Source organism: Syngnathoides biaculeatus, chromosome 10 (assembly GCF_019802595.1).
Source record: "Syngnathoides biaculeatus isolate LvHL_M chromosome 10, ASM1980259v1, whole genome shotgun sequence".
Taxonomy (NCBI): Eukaryota; Metazoa; Chordata; class Actinopteri; order Syngnathiformes; family Syngnathidae; genus Syngnathoides; species Syngnathoides biaculeatus.
The window spans coordinates 13,913,684-13,933,305 of record NC_084649.1 but is presented as its reverse complement, the minus strand read 5'-3'; the positions used below and the strand labels follow the sequence as shown (position 1 = coordinate 13,933,305).

Sequence of the window (19,622 nt, the reverse complement as noted above, 5' to 3'; positions counted from 1 at the left end):
ACGTTGTCCGTCAACAAACCCCCGTATCAGTGTTTTAGACCCGATTGTCGGATTCTAATGATTGTCTTCGCCTCCGTAACGCTATCCTACCCTGTCCCCTGGTAGATGTAGTCAGAGGATAGAGCATCATCTCACCTGACTCTGCTGCTGGAAGATGGCCACGGCAGCAGAGGACCCTCACCTGGGCGAAGGCCCTGACGAGGAGGACGGGTCTTCATCGGGGTGGGACTCGGAAAGCATCCTGTCCGACGACTCTGTTCTGCCGGATTACGCGCCGGAGACATCGGACGGGCGAACGGCATCCACACTGTACCAAGCGTGTGCCCGCAATGACCCGGCCTCACTGCGCAGGATTCTGGAGAGAGGAGTGACAAGAGAGGAGGTCATGGACTTGGACATCAATGGATGGGTAAGGGTACATGATTTAGAACAGGGGTCTCAAACTCACTTTTGCCGTGGGCCACGTTGTAGTGACAATTTCGGTCAGGGGGCCATTATAACTGAAACCTTAAAAATCTTTACTCGCCTCATCATATTGACACGTGAAATTTATGAATTAGTTTTGGAATCAGAAACCAATGGTGATGGGTTTTTCACCTATTGTTGCTTGGTAACACAGAAAATGCTTGCAATATTTCAAGGTTATCATTTATGATATGACAATTTGAAATGTTGGTACAGATTTGACCAAAAATCATGGAAGTTTGATACGCATGATTTGCCTTCGCGGGCCAGATAAAATCATGCGGCAGGCCGGATCCGGCCCCACTGGCCTTGAGTTTGACACCTGTGATTTAGAAGAAGTGTGACACTGAATTCCATTCAATTATTTAGTTTGAACTCCTGCTTCATAGAAGACACAAAGTTAAAGATAAGAAAGGAAATGCAAATCTCTTGGATTGAATGTAAAATATCACTTCAAGAACTATACAACAATATCTTATAAATGAGGATGCAAAATAGAATTACGAAAACCACATTCACTATACTATTCCAAGCGAATTTGTAAAAAAAAAAAAACAAATAATTCAGAAAATACAAACATCCCAGCGGTCCGACAAAATATTAGCAAGTGCAAACGTTTGTCAAAACAACCTCCTTCATACGTACTTGAGGTGCCACAATTAAATTATTAATTGGCAACTAATCGGGTATCAAATTAATCAACAATTATTTTTGATCAGATTAATCATTTAGAGACCCTGTTTAATTTAAAATTGTCCTAATCCTCTGATTTTCACTCTCTCAACAAGAGTAAATATTCTACGATTTCTGTAGTCATCCATGACAGCAGATGGATTATCTTTGAGTATAATCAAAAATACGACATTTGCAAATACCTGTTTTTACTTTGAAAAACATCAACCAACATTTCTGCCCATTTTCTGACCGATGCAACAAAACCAAACCAGGGTCTGAATAATAATAAATTATCTTTTTGTATTTTCTCCACTGTCAATTACAAATTATATACTGTTTTGATAAAAAAAAAAAAGGGATGGAAAGAAATAACCGTGAGTGGCAGACCAAATTTGTACAACACTGCAGCTGAGAATACAGTCATTTAAATTTTAATGAATTTAGTGTAGCATCTAAATTGCCCAAGTGGATGTCCATTATTTTAATTCATCCAAACTTTGAACTCCTCCCCACAGAATGGCTTGATGGTGGCTTGCTGCAAAGGATTTATTGATATTGTATACGGTCTTAACACCTGCCCCTACATAAACATCAATCATCAGGACAATGAAGGCAACACAGCACTGATGATCGCGTCCCAAGCAGGTAGGTCACAACTAAACAATGCGATACATTTGCAATTTGTCTACCAAATGACTTCTGGGCAAAAAAGACATTTCAAATATTATATATATGCTTTCGATTGATGCTTTTTGATCCCCAGGTCACGTGAACACGGTCATGTACCTCCTAAATTATTATCCTGGAATAGACACAGAAACAAGAGACTGCCGTGGCTTCACGGCCCTCATCAAAGCTGCCATGACGGGCCGCGATGACGTGGTTGCTGCACTTGTTATGGCCGGTATGTAAAATAATTTCATGAAAAGCACACTTTTCTATATTTCTATATTCAGTCCACACTTGCAAGGGCAGCCTTGCACAGGAGTTGCTCTTCTATGACAAAGACCTTTTTTGAAAGCTGGACTTTATCCCATTAACCTCCAATCGTATAGTTCAAGAATAGCTAGCCGGGACGCTGAGCTGTCCGTATTTTAAGACGGCTAACTTTGTCCATCAGAGTATGACGCCAGACCGGTTAAAGGGATCATTCTGAACATATTATCACACTAAAAACACCCTATGGTAATGAGTGATTACCTTGTAGATCACCTATCGTACGTGCTTGTATGGATGCACATGCCCTCGCGTTTGAATATAGCATCAAATCGGATCCAATCAAATTCAGTTTTTATTGATAGTGTCAGACATCTTGTTTTTACAAGTTATTATTGTGATGGTAATTTGCAGTGTAAACTGCACCGGATCATAATGGCAGCTTTTTACATTTTTTTCATTTGTTGATCTTAGCTACGGGGCGGCACGGTGAATCAGCTGGAAAGCGTTGGCCTAACACAGTTCTGAGGTCCCGGGTTCGATCCCGGCTCCGCCTGTGTGGAGTGTGCATGTTCTCCCCCGTGCCTGCATGGGTTTCCTCCAGGCACTCCGGTTTCATCCCACATTCCAAAAACATGCAACATTAATTGGACACTAAATTGCGCCTAGGTGTGATTGTGAGTGCGGCTACTTGTCTCTATGTGCCCTGTGATTGGCTGGCAACCAAGTTCAGGGTGCACCCTGCCTCCTGCCCGTTGATAGCTGGGCTAGGCTCCACCATTCTCCGCGACCCTCGTGAGGATAAGCGGCAAAGAAAATTGATGTATGGATCTTAGCTACATGCGTTGTCTGGATAAGGCAATCTTTTTGATCCAGTTCTTGTGTTGGATGTTGTTAGAAAGAGTATATGTATGAAAACATCACTACATTGCATGTATTAAAAGGTTCAAAAACACATTTAACTGTCAATAATCATTATGAATCATTATAAAGTAACTACTTTGCTCAGATCACGTACAGTATTTTCCATGTAGCAACCATAGTGGATTGTGCAAAATTGCAAAAGAAAAACAATACAGTATTGTAGTAGTATTCATCAATTTTTTTTTTTTGCACCGCATATCCTCATTAGGGTGGGCAGGAGCCTATCCCTATTATTTCCATGACTCTATATGCTCATCATAGCTAAAACAACAAGTCTAATTGACTTTGGAATGCTATGTATTTTATTTGTATTCTGCTCCTCATCATCTTTCACTGCAGGGGCTGACATCAATGCGACAGACACCACAAGAGGAAAGTGCGCTCAGGACTGGGCACTAAAAACAGGTCGCTATGAAACGTTGCATCGTCTGCGCCGCCTCAAACTAAGGCCGAGGGCTGAGCAATTTTGCGAGAGCTACATCCCGGAGTGGCCCGAGCTCAAGGAGAGGGTCTCGAAGGCCATGGCGGAAAAAAGCACCCGGGAAAGAATCACGCATCACATTAAGAACACGTTTGGATTCCGGCTACCTCGTGACCCTGAGGATAATGGGGTTTTGGACCATATGGTGCGTATCACCACCAGTATCCACAGCCCCCTCATTTCCACCGGCTGCCGTCCACTGTGCCCCACCAGTCCCCCAGAGCTGGGCAGGCGACGTCTCGCTGTACCAGAGCTGATGAAGAAACACTCTGAGAGGGAACTGGAGGAAAGTTCCGTGTGCCATAGCAACGGCTCCATCTCCCACATCATTCCCTCCATCCACTCGGCAGAGTCCATCCCTGCAACCTGCTGCGCTGACAGCGAAAGGAGGGGCAGCATCCTTTCACTGGCCTCCACCAAGGTGGCCTCCAAGTTCATCCCCCGAAGTATGGCCAGGAGGAACAGTGTCTTCCCCTCGGGGTGCATCCCCCAGATCAACATCAACAGACCCACGGAGGCCACGCCAAAGAAAGAAAAGAAGAAGAAAAAGGCGCAGAAAGGCTACCTGGAACCACCCAAGTGGAGATATAAAGAAATCAAAGAAGAGAAGAAAAAGGAGAAGAAGGAGAAAGAGAAAAATGAGAAAAAGGAACGTGGCACCAAAAAGGACAAAAAATAGAATTTTATTCCCCCCTAAATCTTTTTCGACCAAAGCTGTTTTTTTTTTTTTTTTTTTTTTAATAATCACTACTCAGGGTTTCAAAATATTTAAACCAAAGATCTTGGTACGTATTATTGATTTATCAATTAATGGTAACCTCAAAAAAGAGATGCAACTACAGTGGACCCCCGCTATTTGCAGGAGACAAGGGACCAGGCTGGAACGCAAAGCATGAAAATCTGCAGATGACTGACACCCATTATAAGTGCATTGACATTCTTTCATTCTTACGCTGAGATTCATAGAGATTCTTTTTTAAAGCCCTCAAAATTCTTGAATATGCGGGACTAAACTGCAAATAGGCCTTTGCATTGTTATACTCCCACCCACCCACACACAAAATTTGATTGGAAAGAATTTGAAAAAAAAATCTGTTCATAGGTGAATCCGGGGTATGTATGCAAGTATGCGGGTGTCTACTGTTCTAACATTGTTTGAAGTTAACATGATACAGTGAAACCTTGGTTTTCATATGTCCTAGCTTTCGTACGATTCGGTTTTTGACCTAGTTTTCATAAATCTTTTTTTTTAGTACACAGCAAAATGGTTCAAGCCAATATCATTCATCTGCCTGCATTACTCAGCCACTCATTTTCTGGAATTCAGCACCCGCACAAAACATCTCATGCGCATGCCTAACTGTGTGTTTTCTTGTTCACGGCATATTCATTGGAAGCATTTACAAAGTTTTTTTATGCTTATTTATTGTAATTTTTCAATAAACAACACAGAGTCTGCCGGCACTTTGGTGAAGAAAGAGGGGAGACAGCAAAAAATTCAAGAAAAAAATTGTAGTCATGTGTGAAAATGACAGATAAGCGCTTTTAAACTATAACGTTATATCCTTCTCGCTCTTCCCTCTTCATATGCTATCAATACAGATACAGAAAAGTGGTCTTTAATGTTACTTTATCTGTTTTATGAGCCATTTATATTAATTTCAGTTTTCTGAACGTTAAACAACAGTATAGTTAGTCTCTAACTTATTTTTATGAAAATTTTTGGGTGTCTGAAACCGATTAATTGGAGGAACATTATTTTCTGTGGCAAATATTTATTTGGGTTTGCATGCAAACAAGTGAGTAAAAAAAATTGTTATAGGTTGATCACAAAACCGAGGTTCCACTGTAAGTCATTTAAATCCAGTCTGTTATAGAACATGACAATGTATATATTTTTTTCTTTTTCAGGGCTTTGGAAAAATCCATAAAACTCATGCACATTGCTGCTTTTGTTTCACGGATGCAAGCCATCTGTCCACCTCCTGACTTGAATGGGTGGGCAAAGTATGGTTTTGCATTTATTTGCATTTGTTCATTTTTGAATTACTTACCTAATTAAATAGTTCATTCATTATAATGAAAAAAAATGTCAAGCAATACATATTAATTCAACATTTTATAATTTTATAGACGGCACGGTGGGTCAGCTGGGAAAGCGTTGGCCTCACAATTTGGAGGTCCCCGGTTCAATACGTTGACCCGCCTGTGTGGAGTTTGCACGTTCTCCCCGTGCCTGCGTGGGTTTCCTCGGGGTACTCCGGTTTCCTCCCACATCCCAAAAACATGCAACATTAATTGAACACTAAATTGCCCCTAGGTGTGATTGTGAGTGTGACTGTTTGTCTCTATGTGCCATGCAATTGGCTGGCAACCAGTTCAGGGTGTACCCCGCCTCCTGCCCGTTGACAGCTGCGATAGGCTCCAGCACTCCCGCGACCTTCGTGAGGATAAGCGGCTAAGAAAACGTATGGATGGTTTCATATTAAACAATTGGCTCGTTAGGCTAATTCAATGATTTATGAGAAAACAATGAAACTGAATTGCCTATACATATTTGATTTTTTTTTTTAAACCTCAACCACCTGTTCAATTGAAAAACTCAACCTGGTCACATTTATATTGACTTGCATAACATGAATGTGCATTATTATGTACATTTATTGTTATGTTTTTTTTAAATAATGCAAAACATGTAATGTACTGTATTGTATATATGTGGCAAACTTACATTAAAATTGAGGACAGTAATCCTCAAATCATGTATAACATTCGTTTCATTGCTATTTTACGTATGCCCAATGTACATACATAGCGATAAAATGATTTCCTGATGTGCTCGTGCTCAGATAGATGGATGGATAAAGTGATTTGTTGATGTGCTCCGAAACAATCAACGTGTTGTACTCCATCAGGAGGAGGATTTCATGTCATGTGTCCTAGGCTCATCTCACTAACTTAGTTAGCAAAACGTGCTACGATGTAGTGGAACGCGGTGCTTCTTTTTACGTTATCATGGCGAATTTAGGAATTCCACTGGTGCTGGTCAATTGGCTAGCGATGTACAGATGCTGTGAAGGTGAGTCGCATCTCTCTTTTTTTTTTTTTTTTTTGGCTCACTTCGGAGCCAACAAGGCGAACCATTGTGCCGTTCGCCGCTAGCATTAATATGCTATGAGCTAGCATTGTCACAAGATTGGAATAATGCTCTCTGTCTCTTTGTTTTGTTTCACATAATATTACGTCTATGACTGTAACTCACCTTGGTACTGCATTCTTTCTTCCAAAGGACAGTTCTTTCGTTATCTGTGACATTTGGGAACATCGTTTGTTGGATGAGTTATAACATTATGTTGTGGAAGCAAGAGTTGCGAGTTTTCTTCAGCAAAGATTTTCTTTTTTTCCAATTACCGTTCAGCCTCATATCCTCGTGGAACCTATCGCACTTGCCGATTAAACGCCATTGACAGCTTGTTTATTGGAACGCTCATATAAAATCATCCCCATCTGGAGACGTTTTGGTTGAACGTGTACAGTGGCAGGTGAACGCAGGACAGTCCCCAATATTTTGTCAATTCTAAATGATAATTAGAAAATAACTTTGTGTAAGTGTAGGGTAAAAAAAAAAAAGACTCAACGAAACACATTGTACAATTTCCCCTTATATCAGTCCATTTTTAAAAAATATTACTGTTTTATGCATAATGGGACAGAATGAGTCACCTGCTTTTAGTTTGAAATCGGTGCCGTTTGTCGACCAAATGCAAAAGACGATAAACACATAAGGGTTGCAAAATGACTGGATCAGATTATTGTTTATTTGTGACCGCGATCTTTCGGTACATAATTCAAGTACCTCCCCACTTCATGGTTGCTGCATGCCCACACATCTTAAGAAAAAATGCTAAGTGGCGACATTATGAGCAAAGCTGCAACTGTGCATCACCTCACAAATTTAGAGGAGTTGAAAAATAAACACATCAAACATGAAAATACACAACATAAAACCATACGTGTGGTGTTTCACAGCATTATTTAACTATGCTTATTATGTTGAATGTAACTGTGTCCACAGTCTCCAAAATGTGCACGACAGGTGAAAACTGCACTACTAATGTGCATAGCAGTTCTTTCGAGTGTACTAAACCACTAGAATCATTCATTCACCATTCACTGCTTATCCTTAGTAGGGTTTCGGGCATGCTGGATCTTATCCCAGCTTTCTTGGGACAAGAGACAGGGTACACCCTGAACTGCTTCCCAGCCAATCGCAGGGCATATATAAACAAACAACATTCACTCTGTCATTCACACCTATGGGCAATTTAGAGGTTTCAAGTAACCTAGCATGCATGTTTTTAGGATGTGTGAAGAAAGCAGAATACCCGGAGAGAACCCACACATGCATGGGGAGAACATGCTAACTCCACAAAGTTCAGGCTGGATTTGAACCCGGGTTTCAAGAACTTTGAGGGAGATGTGCTAACGTATCCACCGTGCCGACTTCACTAGAAATCATTTGTTAAAAAGATCATTTCATTTCTGTTGACTGAATTGTTCAGTTCTTTTTCAAAGAATCATTCAAGCGCTTCCTCATTCAGTTCATGATTCAGACCTGAGGTTCACGTTCACTCAATACGCTCACCCAAGGACGATGCATTGTTGTTGTGACTTATTATAAACTAGGAAAGTAAGTTATCACCTATGTATCGCTCTCTCAGTAAGCTCTCAAACACTTGGGTTCAGCTGACTCAGACTCGCGAACATCCGCGCCGTGGGCTCTGTTACCGTCCGTATCCTTCTGCGTCCCCCCTACATCCGCACAGGCTGGCCGGCGAGACTTTTGTGCGTTCCACCTCGATGGACAGCATCACTGAGACCAGCACCCGTGCTTCTGCTCACCCACCTTACTGTTATTGTCAACTCATCACTGTACAATCTCTTTGAGCGACTTGAGAAGTGCGATATGTTCAATGTATTATGATATAATAAAAGCTTGAATTGCATTAGTGACACAGAGGAGATGATATGTACAGTGAAGAAAATGAGTATTTGAACATCCTGCTACATTGCAAGTTCTCCCACTTAGAAATCATGGAGGGGTCTGAAATTTTCATCATAGGTGCATGTCCACTGTGAGAGAGATAATCTGAAAAGAAAAATTGAGAAATCACAATGTATGATTTTTTTTTCACGATTTATTTGTGTGATACAGCTGCAAATAAGTATTTGAACACCTGAGAAAACCAATGTTAATATTTGGTACAGTAGCCTTTGTTTGCAATTACAGAGGTCAAAGGTTTCCTGTAGTTGTTCACGAGGTTTGCACACACTGCAGGAGGGAATTTCGTCCACTCCCCCACACAGATCTTCTCTAGATCAGACATGTTTCTGGGCTGTTGCTGAGAAACACGGAGTTTCAGCTCCCTCTAAAGATTTTCTTTTGGGTTTAGGTCTGGAGACTGGCTAGGCCACGCCAGAACCTCGATATGCTTCTGACGGAACCACTCCTTGGTTTTCCTGGCTGGGTGCTTTGGCTCATTGTCATGTTAAAAGACCCATCCACGACCCATCTTCAATGCTCTGACTGAGGGAAAGAGGTTGTTCCCCAAAATCTCACAATACATGGCCGCAGTCATCTTCTCCTTAATACAGTGCAGTCGTCCTGTCCCATGTGCAGAAAAACACCCCCAAAGCATGATGCTACCACCCCCATGCTTCACAGTAGGGATGTGGTTCTTGGGATGGAACTCATCATTCGTCTTCCTCCAAACACGGCTAGTGGAATTATGACTTTCCATTTTGGTGTCATCTGACTACAAAACCTTCTCCCATGACTCCTCTGTATCATCCAAATGGTCATTGGCAAACTGAAGACGGGCCTTGACATGTGCTGGTTTAAGCAAGGAAACCTTTTGTGCCAGCTACAGGTTCAAATCTGTATGGAAGTATTCCTCCATCTTCCCGATCAACCGATACTGCCATTTCTTCATCAGATGAGGATAAATCCGAGAAATCAGCGCTGGGCATAATGGTGTCCCATGAAATCCAGCGTTTGGAACGGAACGGCACGGTCGACGTCACATAGGCCCACGTAGATCATGGTGACTCGCGAAAATGGCAGCGCCCTGAAAATTCGCATTTGTCGATTAAAAATCTTCTCAAAACCCTATTAAATGAGAGCGGATTTAACATCACATTGTCAAAATACAGTCCATATTGCATGACCTATTGGATACACTGTTCATGCAAAGCACTGTATTTCGCCTTTAAGGACAAATGGTAAAAATCATTCATGTGTACTTTCACTCCATAATACGTCGTTCCTTGTGTGAACAAATCACTCATCGTACTTGTTTGCAATAAAATTCTGCATGGGTCATTCACGGCAGGAGCGTTCACTCCATACTAATCTCTCTCCTTTACGGCTCATGTCCAAAAAAAGTTCAACAAATGAATCATTCATGGCTGCTGCTTGCCTTGTACTGACGAATCGAACTCTGTCCTCTCGTGAATTTACGTGTAGTCTGTTAAGATTATGGAGACAGGCCTACATTCGCCAGTTTTCCTGTGCTTGACTGATTCAAGTTTACCCATTACTGGGTCCGTTTCAACTCCCAATGAATTCTGTTAAATGAAATTAAAACTTGGTATTTGGTATGGTATTTTGGGCTATGGGCAATAAGGTGGAACTAAAAGTGTTGAAAAATGACCCCATGCTGTGACAGATTTTTTGGTTTTCAGTTTCCTTTCTCTTCGCCATCACTGATTTCCTTGTGTGTCCGCATCATAAATACGGAATTAGTCAGTCTCACGAGACTTGCTGACGTCTCTTGTGTTGTCACACATAATGATGGTTTGAATTCCCAAGTTTTATTTGAGTTTCCAGGCATATCTTGTGACTCTCTTGGGCGCCTCGGCCTTTAATCACCACCCCTCCGTCTTTCTCCACAGCTCTTCTGTGCAACTGCACCACTGTGCAGTGCGAGAGAGCAGGCTTCTGGTGCGAGACGGACGGAGCCTGCGTGGCCTCCATGTCCCTCATCGATGGTCAAGAACGGCACGTTCGTACTTGCATCACCAGAGACAAACTTGAACCTCCTGGACACCCCTTCTACTGTCTCGGTGCGGAGGGTCTTTACAACATCCATTGCTGCTACACTGACTACTGCAACAGCATTGATCTCAAATTGCCATCCGGTGAGAACAAAAACCAAAACAGGGGGTCCGTTTGAGACCCACCCGCAATTTGTGAAAAGTTGTGATACAAAAAGACCTTAAAACAATAGTTTTTCCCATTCCACATGCTTTAAACAGATGGAAATATTAAAACACAGTAAAACTTACAGTATTAGAAAACACTGTTTGAAGTCCTTTGTTGCACAGTTCAACAAATTAAATTTGTCAATCCGATTTTTTTTTTACTGTAAAACTGACACTTTAAACAAACAAACAAACGAGCAAATAATTAAACATTGTATATATAGTTTACCCTGCTTCCTGCCAGTTGACAGCTGGGATAGGCTCCACACTCCCCGCGACCCTCGTGAGGATAAGCGGCAAAGAAAATGGATGGATATATAGTTTACGCCGATCTGATCGGCTTGATTGGTATCGGACAATAATTATCTGATTGGCTCTGCAAAACATTTAGTTGCCATCATAGATATTATGTATATTTGTATGCTAAAGCTGATTTATTTTTAGCATTGTTTTGATGTGCTACAGTAAATATCTGACAACCAATAAATTTGTATTTTTTTCCAAACATAACCGTGTGGGGGACAAACCATGTCATGCCTGGATCACAAATTTGGTCTTTCACAGTTTGCATCACGTCCGACTACTGCAATACAATCTTGTAATCGCGATACCGCCGCATCGCGTATTTTATGAACACTGTGCTTTAACCTTGTCAACTCAAAGGGGACCAGATACACTTGTTACCATGGCAATGACATCGCAATGTGTGTATCAAAAGAACAAAACGGGTGAAAAACATGTGCTGGTGGTCAGCGGTGCTCAGGAGATTATGTTGTTTTTAAGGCTTGCTTGAGGTATGTTCACAGACTTTTATTATGATATGTAAGCAGGCAACAAAACATTATGTAGCCTTGTAAACTAGCGCTAGCAGAAACGTTTGTGAATATGCCAGCGTTATGTCGAATCATGCTCAAACGTTTCAGTGGATGTGAAGTCATTTAACTATCCATCCATCCAGGTTCTTTGCCGCTTATCCTCACGAGGGTCGCGGGTAGTGCTGGAGCCAATCCCAGCTGTCAACGGGCAGGAGGCGGGGTACACCCTCAACTGGTTGCCAGCCAATCGCAGGGCACATGGAGACAAACAGCCGCACTCACAATCACACCTCGGGGCAATTTAGAGTGTCCAATTAATGTTGCGTGTTTTTGGGATGTGGGAGGAAACCGGAGTGCTCACCCGGAGAAAACCCACACAGGCACGGGGAGAACATGCAAACCCCACAAAGGCGGGGCCGGGATTGAACCCGGGTCCTCAGAACTGTGACGCCAACACTTTCCAGCTGGGTCACCGTGCCGCCCTCATTTATCAATCCATATTCTTCACCGCTTATCCTCACGAAGGTCACGCCCTCATTTAATTATAATAAAATATTTGAGTTCCAGGAATTGATCATGTCACTGTGCCTTTTTTTGTCAATAAATACTTTTTTTTTTTTTTTTTTTTTAAGCATATAAGTAAAACCTGAAGAGTGATCACTAATGTGCTAAGGCATACCGGTGGGATTCACTGATATAGGCAATTGTAAAGTGAATTAGGAGGAGGAGGGGGCGTCATTTGCATGCAGTTGTATGTATGACATCCCTTCATGGAGGTCGGCTTTGTTTCAGCTTTCTGGGCAATAGATGAATGTTCGGTGAGTTTTTGCATTCCATATTTTATTTTCTTCAGTGACCACCCAATCGGGGCCCAATGAAGGTTTATGGCCCGGTGGGACGTGGGGACTGGTGGAAGTGGTCGCCGTGGTAGCGGGACCGCTGCTCCTACTTTGTCTGCTGCTGCTGCTGGGTGTCTTCGTTTGTCAGTACCAGCGGAGGGCCTGCGGCCACCGACAGAGGCTAGAGGTGGAAGACCCCTCCTGCGACCACCTCTACATGCCCAACGACAGGAGCCTGCAGGACTTCATTTACGATCTGTCGACATCTGGATCTGGCTCAGGTCAGGGCAAAATCTTAATTGCTGGTCTGCATGCCAACAACTTTCAAGTGGAGCATTGACACTTTTTCTCTTTCGTGGGCTTTGTGCTGTTCAGGCTTGCCTCTCTTTGTCCAAAGGACTGTCGCCAGAACAATTGTACTCCACGAAGTCATCGGAAAGGGGCGCTTTGGCGAGGTGTGGCGAGGACGTTGGCGGGGGGGCGACGTGGCGGTGAAAATCTTCTCCTCCAGAGAAGAACGGTCCTGGTTCCGTGAGGCTGAAATCTATCAGACCATCATGATACGCCACGAGAATATCTTGGGCTTCATCGCCGCTGACAACAAAGGTGCACAGCTTTCCTGCCACAAATTAGAAAGATGTTTCTTTCTGTCCCGTACAGTCAAAACATCAAAATGTGTTAATGGTTTTATGATACAGTAGTGGTGAATATGTGTGGTGCATCTCTGACTTGGCTTTTACACCCTCCTTGGGGGTCCTTATAAAAAAGTATTTTATGCACGTATTATAACGTGAGGTGGCAGTGGAAGACAATTTAATTGTTCACGTGACTACACTTAGTGAAATTTCTAGATAAAATATTGTGAGTACAGTAAATGGAACATTTTCAGACTAAGTCATTTGGGATGAGCTCCAACTCACTAGCGACCCTAATGAGGGTGAATGCTATACCAAATGGATGGATTGATCCCATTAATAACAAATCAGAGGTAAGATGAAATTGATTAATTGATCAAATATTTTGATTAAATTTTGAAGGTTATGCTGTATTTGCAAGCAAGACCAATTAATGACGTGGCTAATCAATGATGGTCTCTCTTGCTGTAGACAATGGCACATGGACTCAGCTCTGGTTGGTGTCAGACTACCACGAGTACGGCTCCCTGTTCGACTACCTGAACCGCTTCTCTGTCACTGCCGAAGGGATGATCAAACTGGCCGTGACCGCTGCCAGCGGTCTGGCGCATCTGCACATGGAGATCCTCGGAACGCAAGGTGCGCAGCCTCCTTCCGTCACGTGGTGAAAAGGATCACTGACTGTTGTCGGTCACCAGGGGGAAGTAATGCTTCAAGCCCACGTTGCAAGTATAGTGAACCCAGACCCAACTGTAATCGCTGAAAATCTGCAAAATGAGGATAAGCGCCTAAGAAAAATGGATGGATGGAAATAGATTATGTTGAATTGGGAAGGTAGTGCTGTTTTTCCCAGAAAGACCAATTACATTTGTCTAATCAGTTGTTGTTTCTCTTGATGTAAACTAGCACAGAGACTCTGCAAGTAGTGACATTGTAACGATGTTGCCGAGATCAAGTGAGCTTCTTAATTCCAGCCTTTCGCTCGCTAGCTGGGAAGCGCGCAGGCTAGTGAATAATAGTAATAAACAGTAAACTTTTCCTTTGTCCCAGTTGTATACCTCTAAGGGGGAAACGCTGTTCTGCCAGCGGCTTGCTGTGTGGTCAGCGCCGTGGATGTTTCCACAGCAATGAAAATTTATCGAGTGTAGAGAAAAACTTGTCCGTTGTACAGAATGATAGCCCGTCCACCTCTACCTCTGATTGGCTAGCACCAAGAATTCATACTTCTGATTGGCTGTATATGTGGAAGCTCTTCACCAACACACACGCACGCACATACATACGCAATGTGTGTCTTAAACCATGAGTCTACAGCCCAAGAATAAATATGCTTCATGCGTCCCTGCGCATTTTTGTGCATCTCAGACATGGGACGCACATCAAACAAGATCCCTCCCTGTTCATGTATCAACTATGTAGGAAAACCGGGCATCGCCCACCGAGACCTCAAGTCCAAAAACATCCTTGTGAAGAAGAACTACACCTGTGCCATTGCCGATCTGGGTTTAGCTGTCCGTCACGACTCCGTCACAGACACCATCGACATCGCTCCGAACCAAAGAGTAGGAACCAAGAGGTTGGTCAACCCGGTAAAATGATTTTTAACTTTGACTTCTGACCGTCGCTAAAAAGTATTTTCTTTTTCCCCCTCACAGATACATGGCCCCAGAGGTCCTGGACGACACAATCAACATGAGGCACTTCGACTCGTTCAAATGTGCTGATATTTACGCTCTGGGGCTGGTCTACTGGGAGATTGCGCGGCGCTGTAATAGTGGAGGTCGTACAGGATGTGTTTTCTCTCAGGTTAATCGACCTCTGTGCTCACTGTTGTCCTGTGCTAGCAGGTATCCTTGAGGAATATCAGCTGCCCTACTACGACCTGGTGCCCTCTGACCCTTCACTGGAAGACATGAAAAAGGTGGTGTGTGACCAAAAGACGCGGCCCAACATATCAAACTGGTGGCAGAGCCATGAGGTAATGATAACCACTCTGTGGAATTTTTGTCTTCTAGAATTTGAATTAAGACATTTTTGGATATAGACTTTACTACTGTTTACAAAAAGACGCCCCCCCCCACACACACACATTGTCTAACATGAAATCACATCAAACATTTATTGTTTTAGATCTATTAGGATGACCAAAACCTCTTTTTGCGAAATGCAGGCATAATTACAGGATTTTTGGGGTGGGCCAATTTTGACTTTCTTCAGTGTCAAATGTTTATGTAGTTTTCCTTAGTATTCGGTACCAGTGCGGGATTAGGGTCAAATGTTTTGGACAAGCCTCTTACAGTAGTTGGCAGGAATTCTGACCCATTCCTCCAGACAGAAATGAGACAGGTTTGTATGCCACCTTCCTCGCACATGCTTGCTTTCAGTTCTGCCCTTACATTTTCAATAGAATTGACTCAAAAACATGGACTTTATCCATTCATCCATCCATTTTCTTTGCCGCTCATCCTCACGAGGGTCGAGGGAGTGCTGGAGCCTTATCCCAGCTGTCAACGAGCAGGAGCTGGGGTACACCCTGAACTGGTTCCCAGCCGATCGCAGAGCATATAGAGGCAAACAGCCGCACTCACAATCACACCCAGGGGCAATTTAGAGTGTCCAACTAATGTTGCATGTTTTTGGGATGTGGGAGGAAACCGGAGTGCCCGGAGGAAACCCACACAGGCACGGGGAGAACATGCAAACTCCACACAGGCGGGGTCTGGGATCAAACCCGGGACCTCACAAATGTGAGGCCAATCCTTTCCAGCTGACTCACCGTCTCGCCGCATGGACTTGATCCTCCTGAAAAATCTCTGGATCATTTACAATTCACTAAACCCCACTGAAAGTCAGTATTGAAGACACAAAAACACTGAAATAAGTTGAAATAATACAATTTTACACTACAGGCACAGGATGAGGCCAGAGAGAGCTTCTTTCTTTTCACAAATCCCATCATGCTTCTGTCAAGGCATAATAAGTAACAAACACTATTTAACATTTTCAAATTGCACACGCCCCTTGATAAGGTTCTGATTGAATTCAAATTATTGGGATAGCATCGTACACCAAGTTCTGTCCTAATTTACCAATATTTAAATCTGCTCTTCCTTGTTTTCCAGGCTTTGCGGGTTATGGGCAAGATAATGAGGGAGTGTTGGTATGCCAACGGCGCTGCCCGTTTGACTGCCCTCCGCATCAAAAAGAGCTTGTCCCAGCTGAGTGTCAAAGAAGACATTAAAGTCTGACCCGACAGCATCCAAAGACAGGGACCGAGCTGGATGGAAGTTCCACCTCCCGAAGTCAGCCTTCCTCAGGTGCACAAAGAATCTGTGACACTTTGTGAACGACGACTGGATAAACAGTAGTTTTGCAAGTTTTTCAAGGCACCTTGATTCCTGACAAACCCTACCTCGCCTACCCAGAACCTGGTCTGGTTCCCCTTCTCCGCACCACTACATGTATCTCAGACCTTGCCCTGCTCTCGAAAGCAATCAATGACAGTGAATGTATTACAATTTTTTTTTTTAAAAAGAATGTTTTAGAGGAGTCCTAACAGAAGGTGATGGGTGATGTCAACGTTGCTCGGGGGCCCCAAAAAAACCAAAACTCATCTGGTTCCAGGACATGGGTCATGTGTAACTGGAAACTGAAAAGGATCGACTGTTGTTGTTTATACACTGCCCACAACATGACAACGTTTGAAAGAAAAAAAGAAATAGCCCACAGGCTGCAAGTTGGTACATTATAGTTGATCAGTGTTGTTGTTTTTTTGGGGGGGGTGCTATTTAAGTGGAATGCTACTTTCAAGACTCTAATTCCCCGAAACGTGTTTTGTTTCAGGGAACAGATGCACTTTTGTCTTTTGCTGTACTAATTTTCTGTTATTTATATTTGCCGACGACGGAACAACCCCAAAGGCCTCATGTGCGTTACTACTGACCTCGTGCATGGCTCACAATCATCTGTCACCGATGTTTATTTCAAACCTTTTGCATCCCTGTTGTTGTTTGTATGTTGAAGGTCCTTCGCCATAAAATGGACTGGCTCTTAAGTGTCATAGGGCATACATGATTTTTTTTTTTTTTTTTTTAGCTTTCAACTTCAATTTTTTTCACCTTAATACCTATCCATAGATAGTTTATCATGTTTTCTGTCAAATAAAAGCTATTATGTTATGAGAAAAACTATGCAATATCCCTCCCCCAAAATATTTAAAAGTGAAATATTTGATCTAATTGCAGCTACAGTCCATTCATCCGTCCATCCATTTTCCATGCCGCTTATCCTCACAAGGGTCACAGAGTGCTGGAGCCTATCCCAGCTGTCTACGGGCAGGAGGCGGGGTACACCCTGAACCAGTTGCCAGCCAATCGCAGTGCACGTAGAGACAAACAGCTGCAGTCACAATCACTCCTCGGGGCAATTTAGTGTCCAATTAATGTTGCAAGTTTCTGGGATGTGGGACGAAACCAGAGTGCCCAGAGAAAACCCACGCAGGCGCAGGGAGAACATGCAAACTCCACACAGGCGGGTCCGGGACTGAACCTGGGACCTCAGAACTGTGAGGCCAACGCTTTACCAGCTGATGCACCGCGCCGCAGTCTTAAGTCATAACAAATTTTTATGCATTCACACTCTTGAAGCTGAGAGTTTGTTTGTTTTTTTAAACACCCGCTGCCTGCCAAAAACAAAAATCACAAACCATAAAATGTATAGGCTCTTAAGTGCTGCAGACATTATTGAATTAACTTGAGGTGAATAACATTAAATATTGGGTAGCACAACCCTTGCTTGCAATACTTGCGACCCATTGATTGTTCTATTCTTCATTTAAAGTGGTTTTCCAGGCCTTTAGTGCAGCTTCTTGCCGTTCTTGTTTGTTCTGAAGAGGTTCCACCTTCAATATCTTCTCCAAGAACTGGAATGCATGCTCAAGTGAGTTAAGGTCCAGTGATCGACTTGGCCAGTCTCAGACCTTCCTTTTCCTCCGATGAAGTCTTGTTTGTTGGCAGTGTGTTTTGGGTCATTGTCTTGTTTCGTGGTGAAACTTCTCCCAATTAGTTAGGATGCATTTTTTTTTTTTGTAAAATGCCAGGACAAATGGTTTTGTAAATTTCAGAATTCATTGATTCGTGACATCATCAACAGAATAGTGAGCCCGCTCCAGAAGCAGCCATGTAAGCCCAGGCCGTGACATTAACAAGACCATGCTTCGAATATCTAGTAAGTTAGGGTGACGCTCTACAACTGTGCCACCATGTACGTATTTTCATTTTGAACACTTCAACTTTTTTCAGCAGTTCTACACCAATCCCTTTGGGTCGCAATCCAAAATGTTGAGCCATGTTGGACCCAAAGAAAATGAATCTGGCTGGATCTGGAAAAGAATTAAAAGCCTTATATAAGAATTATGATGAAGGCAACACATGCTGCAAGTTTCTATATTAGTCCACTACCCAAATGACATCATGAGCATTCGTGATTAAATGTTTGTTTACTGCACCGCGTTGTGGAGAGAAGGACGCAGCAAGTGAGTATTCCGCTTTTTCAAATAACTTCCATTAGTGATGTTATGTTTCGGTGCATTGATAAAATTACAGAAATATAAGGAAATATTTTTGTCATTTATTCTGAGGATTCAAAAAAAAAAAAAATAATGGAACATATCTCCTGTCATTTCAAACCCCATGGAAATAAAATCCAGTCCTCTTTTCCCCCTTATCGAGGTGACAGAGTGTAATAAAAAAAAAGCCTCCAATTAAAAAAGTAAATAAAACCGGTCTTTTAATAAAGTAAGTACTACGAAAATAAGAGTTTCATTTTGAGTTAAAAAAAAGAAGAAAGAAAATAGCACAATTCTTCTCTTTTCCCCCTTAATGGCCGCATCATATGAAAAAGCTACCTTTGCACGAGTGTGATGAATCACAGCCTGCCTGATTAATAAAACTGCAGCCTTTTGAAAAGGTAAAGTAAATCAAATTTAAATAATCAAGTTTATCATCCTCTCTTTAGTTTTCTATGAATGCTAAGAAAGTCAGTGAAAAGTCAAAGGGAGCATCCTTTTCTCTTTTGACGGGCAAAATACTACGCAGCCATCCCGGTACTTGAGCAACAAGACAATGATATCCCCGTGTCATTCCATAGAAATCAGCAACAGAGATACAAACACTGACGCTTTGTTTCTCGATACGTATCTGCCTTTGACAGAAATGTATTCTTACCTGATGAATGTGACTTCTGTTTTCCAATAACACTAGACAACTTCTGAACATTTGGCTTGTAAAATGTAACATTTGTCTTGACGCGTGGCTGCAAACTCTAATCCGTGAGCAGTTTTGGCTATTGGGATTTCGAGTTTGAGAGTTTCTGATTGCACAGTTATATTGATTCAAAGATGGCTCACACTCCAAATGCACATTTCTTCATGCTCCTATAGAACTGTCAGTAAGACCTTTCCACGTTTTAAACAAGTTACTCGGTTTTATTTGAGACTTTGGCCAAACTGTCGAGTGTAATGTAGAAATTTAACAGCTCTAGTACTCGCAGTACTTTTTGTGTAACTTTTGAAGAAAATATAACAAAGAAA

General features: G+C 42.5%; 3 protein-coding genes across 4 annotated transcripts in view; 2 read left to right on the top strand and 1 right to left on the bottom strand.

Annotated features, from left to right (window-relative positions):
* The window catches only part of arhgef25b (Rho guanine nucleotide exchange factor (GEF) 25b), a 32,000-nt gene extending 31,714 nt beyond the window's left edge, over nt 1–286 (bottom strand). The window contains exon 1 of one of the 2 annotated variants that reach the window (XM_061832953.1): nt 182–286. The gene's annotated coding sequence lies outside the window, so the exon portion shown is untranslated. Of the gene's footprint in view, nt 1–135 lie in introns of both variants that reach the window. The other variant, XM_061832952.1, reaches the window with a different exon arrangement.
* Nucleotides 144–4,480, top strand: ankrd33ab (ankyrin repeat domain 33Ab). Its single transcript, XM_061832956.1, has 4 exons — nt 144–409; nt 1,656–1,785; nt 1,904–2,044; nt 3,340–4,480. Exons 1-4 carry the CDS (start codon nt 155–157, stop codon nt 4,158–4,160), a joined length of 1,347 nt encoding a protein of 448 aa, XP_061688940.1. The 5' UTR covers nt 144–154; the 3' UTR covers nt 4,161–4,480.
* A 1,829-nt stretch (nt 4,481–6,309) lies between these two features.
* On the top strand, nt 6,310–17,087 carry LOC133507664 (activin receptor type-1B-like). Its single transcript, XM_061832955.1, has 9 exons — nt 6,310–6,560; nt 10,436–10,681; nt 12,413–12,679; nt 12,774–13,004; nt 13,505–13,672; nt 14,453–14,609; nt 14,689–14,813; nt 14,881–15,011; nt 16,156–17,087. Exons 1-9 carry the CDS (start codon nt 6,497–6,499, stop codon nt 16,279–16,281), a joined length of 1,515 nt encoding a protein of 504 aa, XP_061688939.1. The 5' UTR covers nt 6,310–6,496; the 3' UTR covers nt 16,282–17,087.
* Nucleotides 17,088–19,622: the final 2,535 nt, after the last annotated feature.

Bases quoted from the DNA above. Each gene is read 5' to 3' on its own strand.
- ankrd33ab (XM_061832956.1), top strand. From the start codon at position 155: ATGGCCACGGCAGCAGAGGACCCTCACCTGGGCGAAGGCCCTGACGAG. The intron at 410-1,655 runs GTAAGGGTACAT...TCCTCCCCACAG, and splicing joins ACTTGGACATCAATGGATGG to AATGGCTTGATGGTGGCTTG. The intron at 2,045-3,339 runs GTATGTAAAATA...CTTTCACTGCAG, and splicing joins TGCTGCACTTGTTATGGCCG to GGGCTGACATCAATGCGACA.
- LOC133507664 (XM_061832955.1), top strand. From the start codon at position 6,497: ATGGCGAATTTAGGAATTCCACTGGTGCTGGTCAATTGGCTAGCGATG. The intron at 12,680-12,773 runs GTCAGGGCAAAA...TGTGCTGTTCAG, and splicing joins GACATCTGGATCTGGCTCAG to GCTTGCCTCTCTTTGTCCAA. The intron at 13,673-14,452 runs GTGCGCAGCCTC...TCAACTATGTAG, and splicing joins GGAGATCCTCGGAACGCAAG to GAAAACCGGGCATCGCCCAC.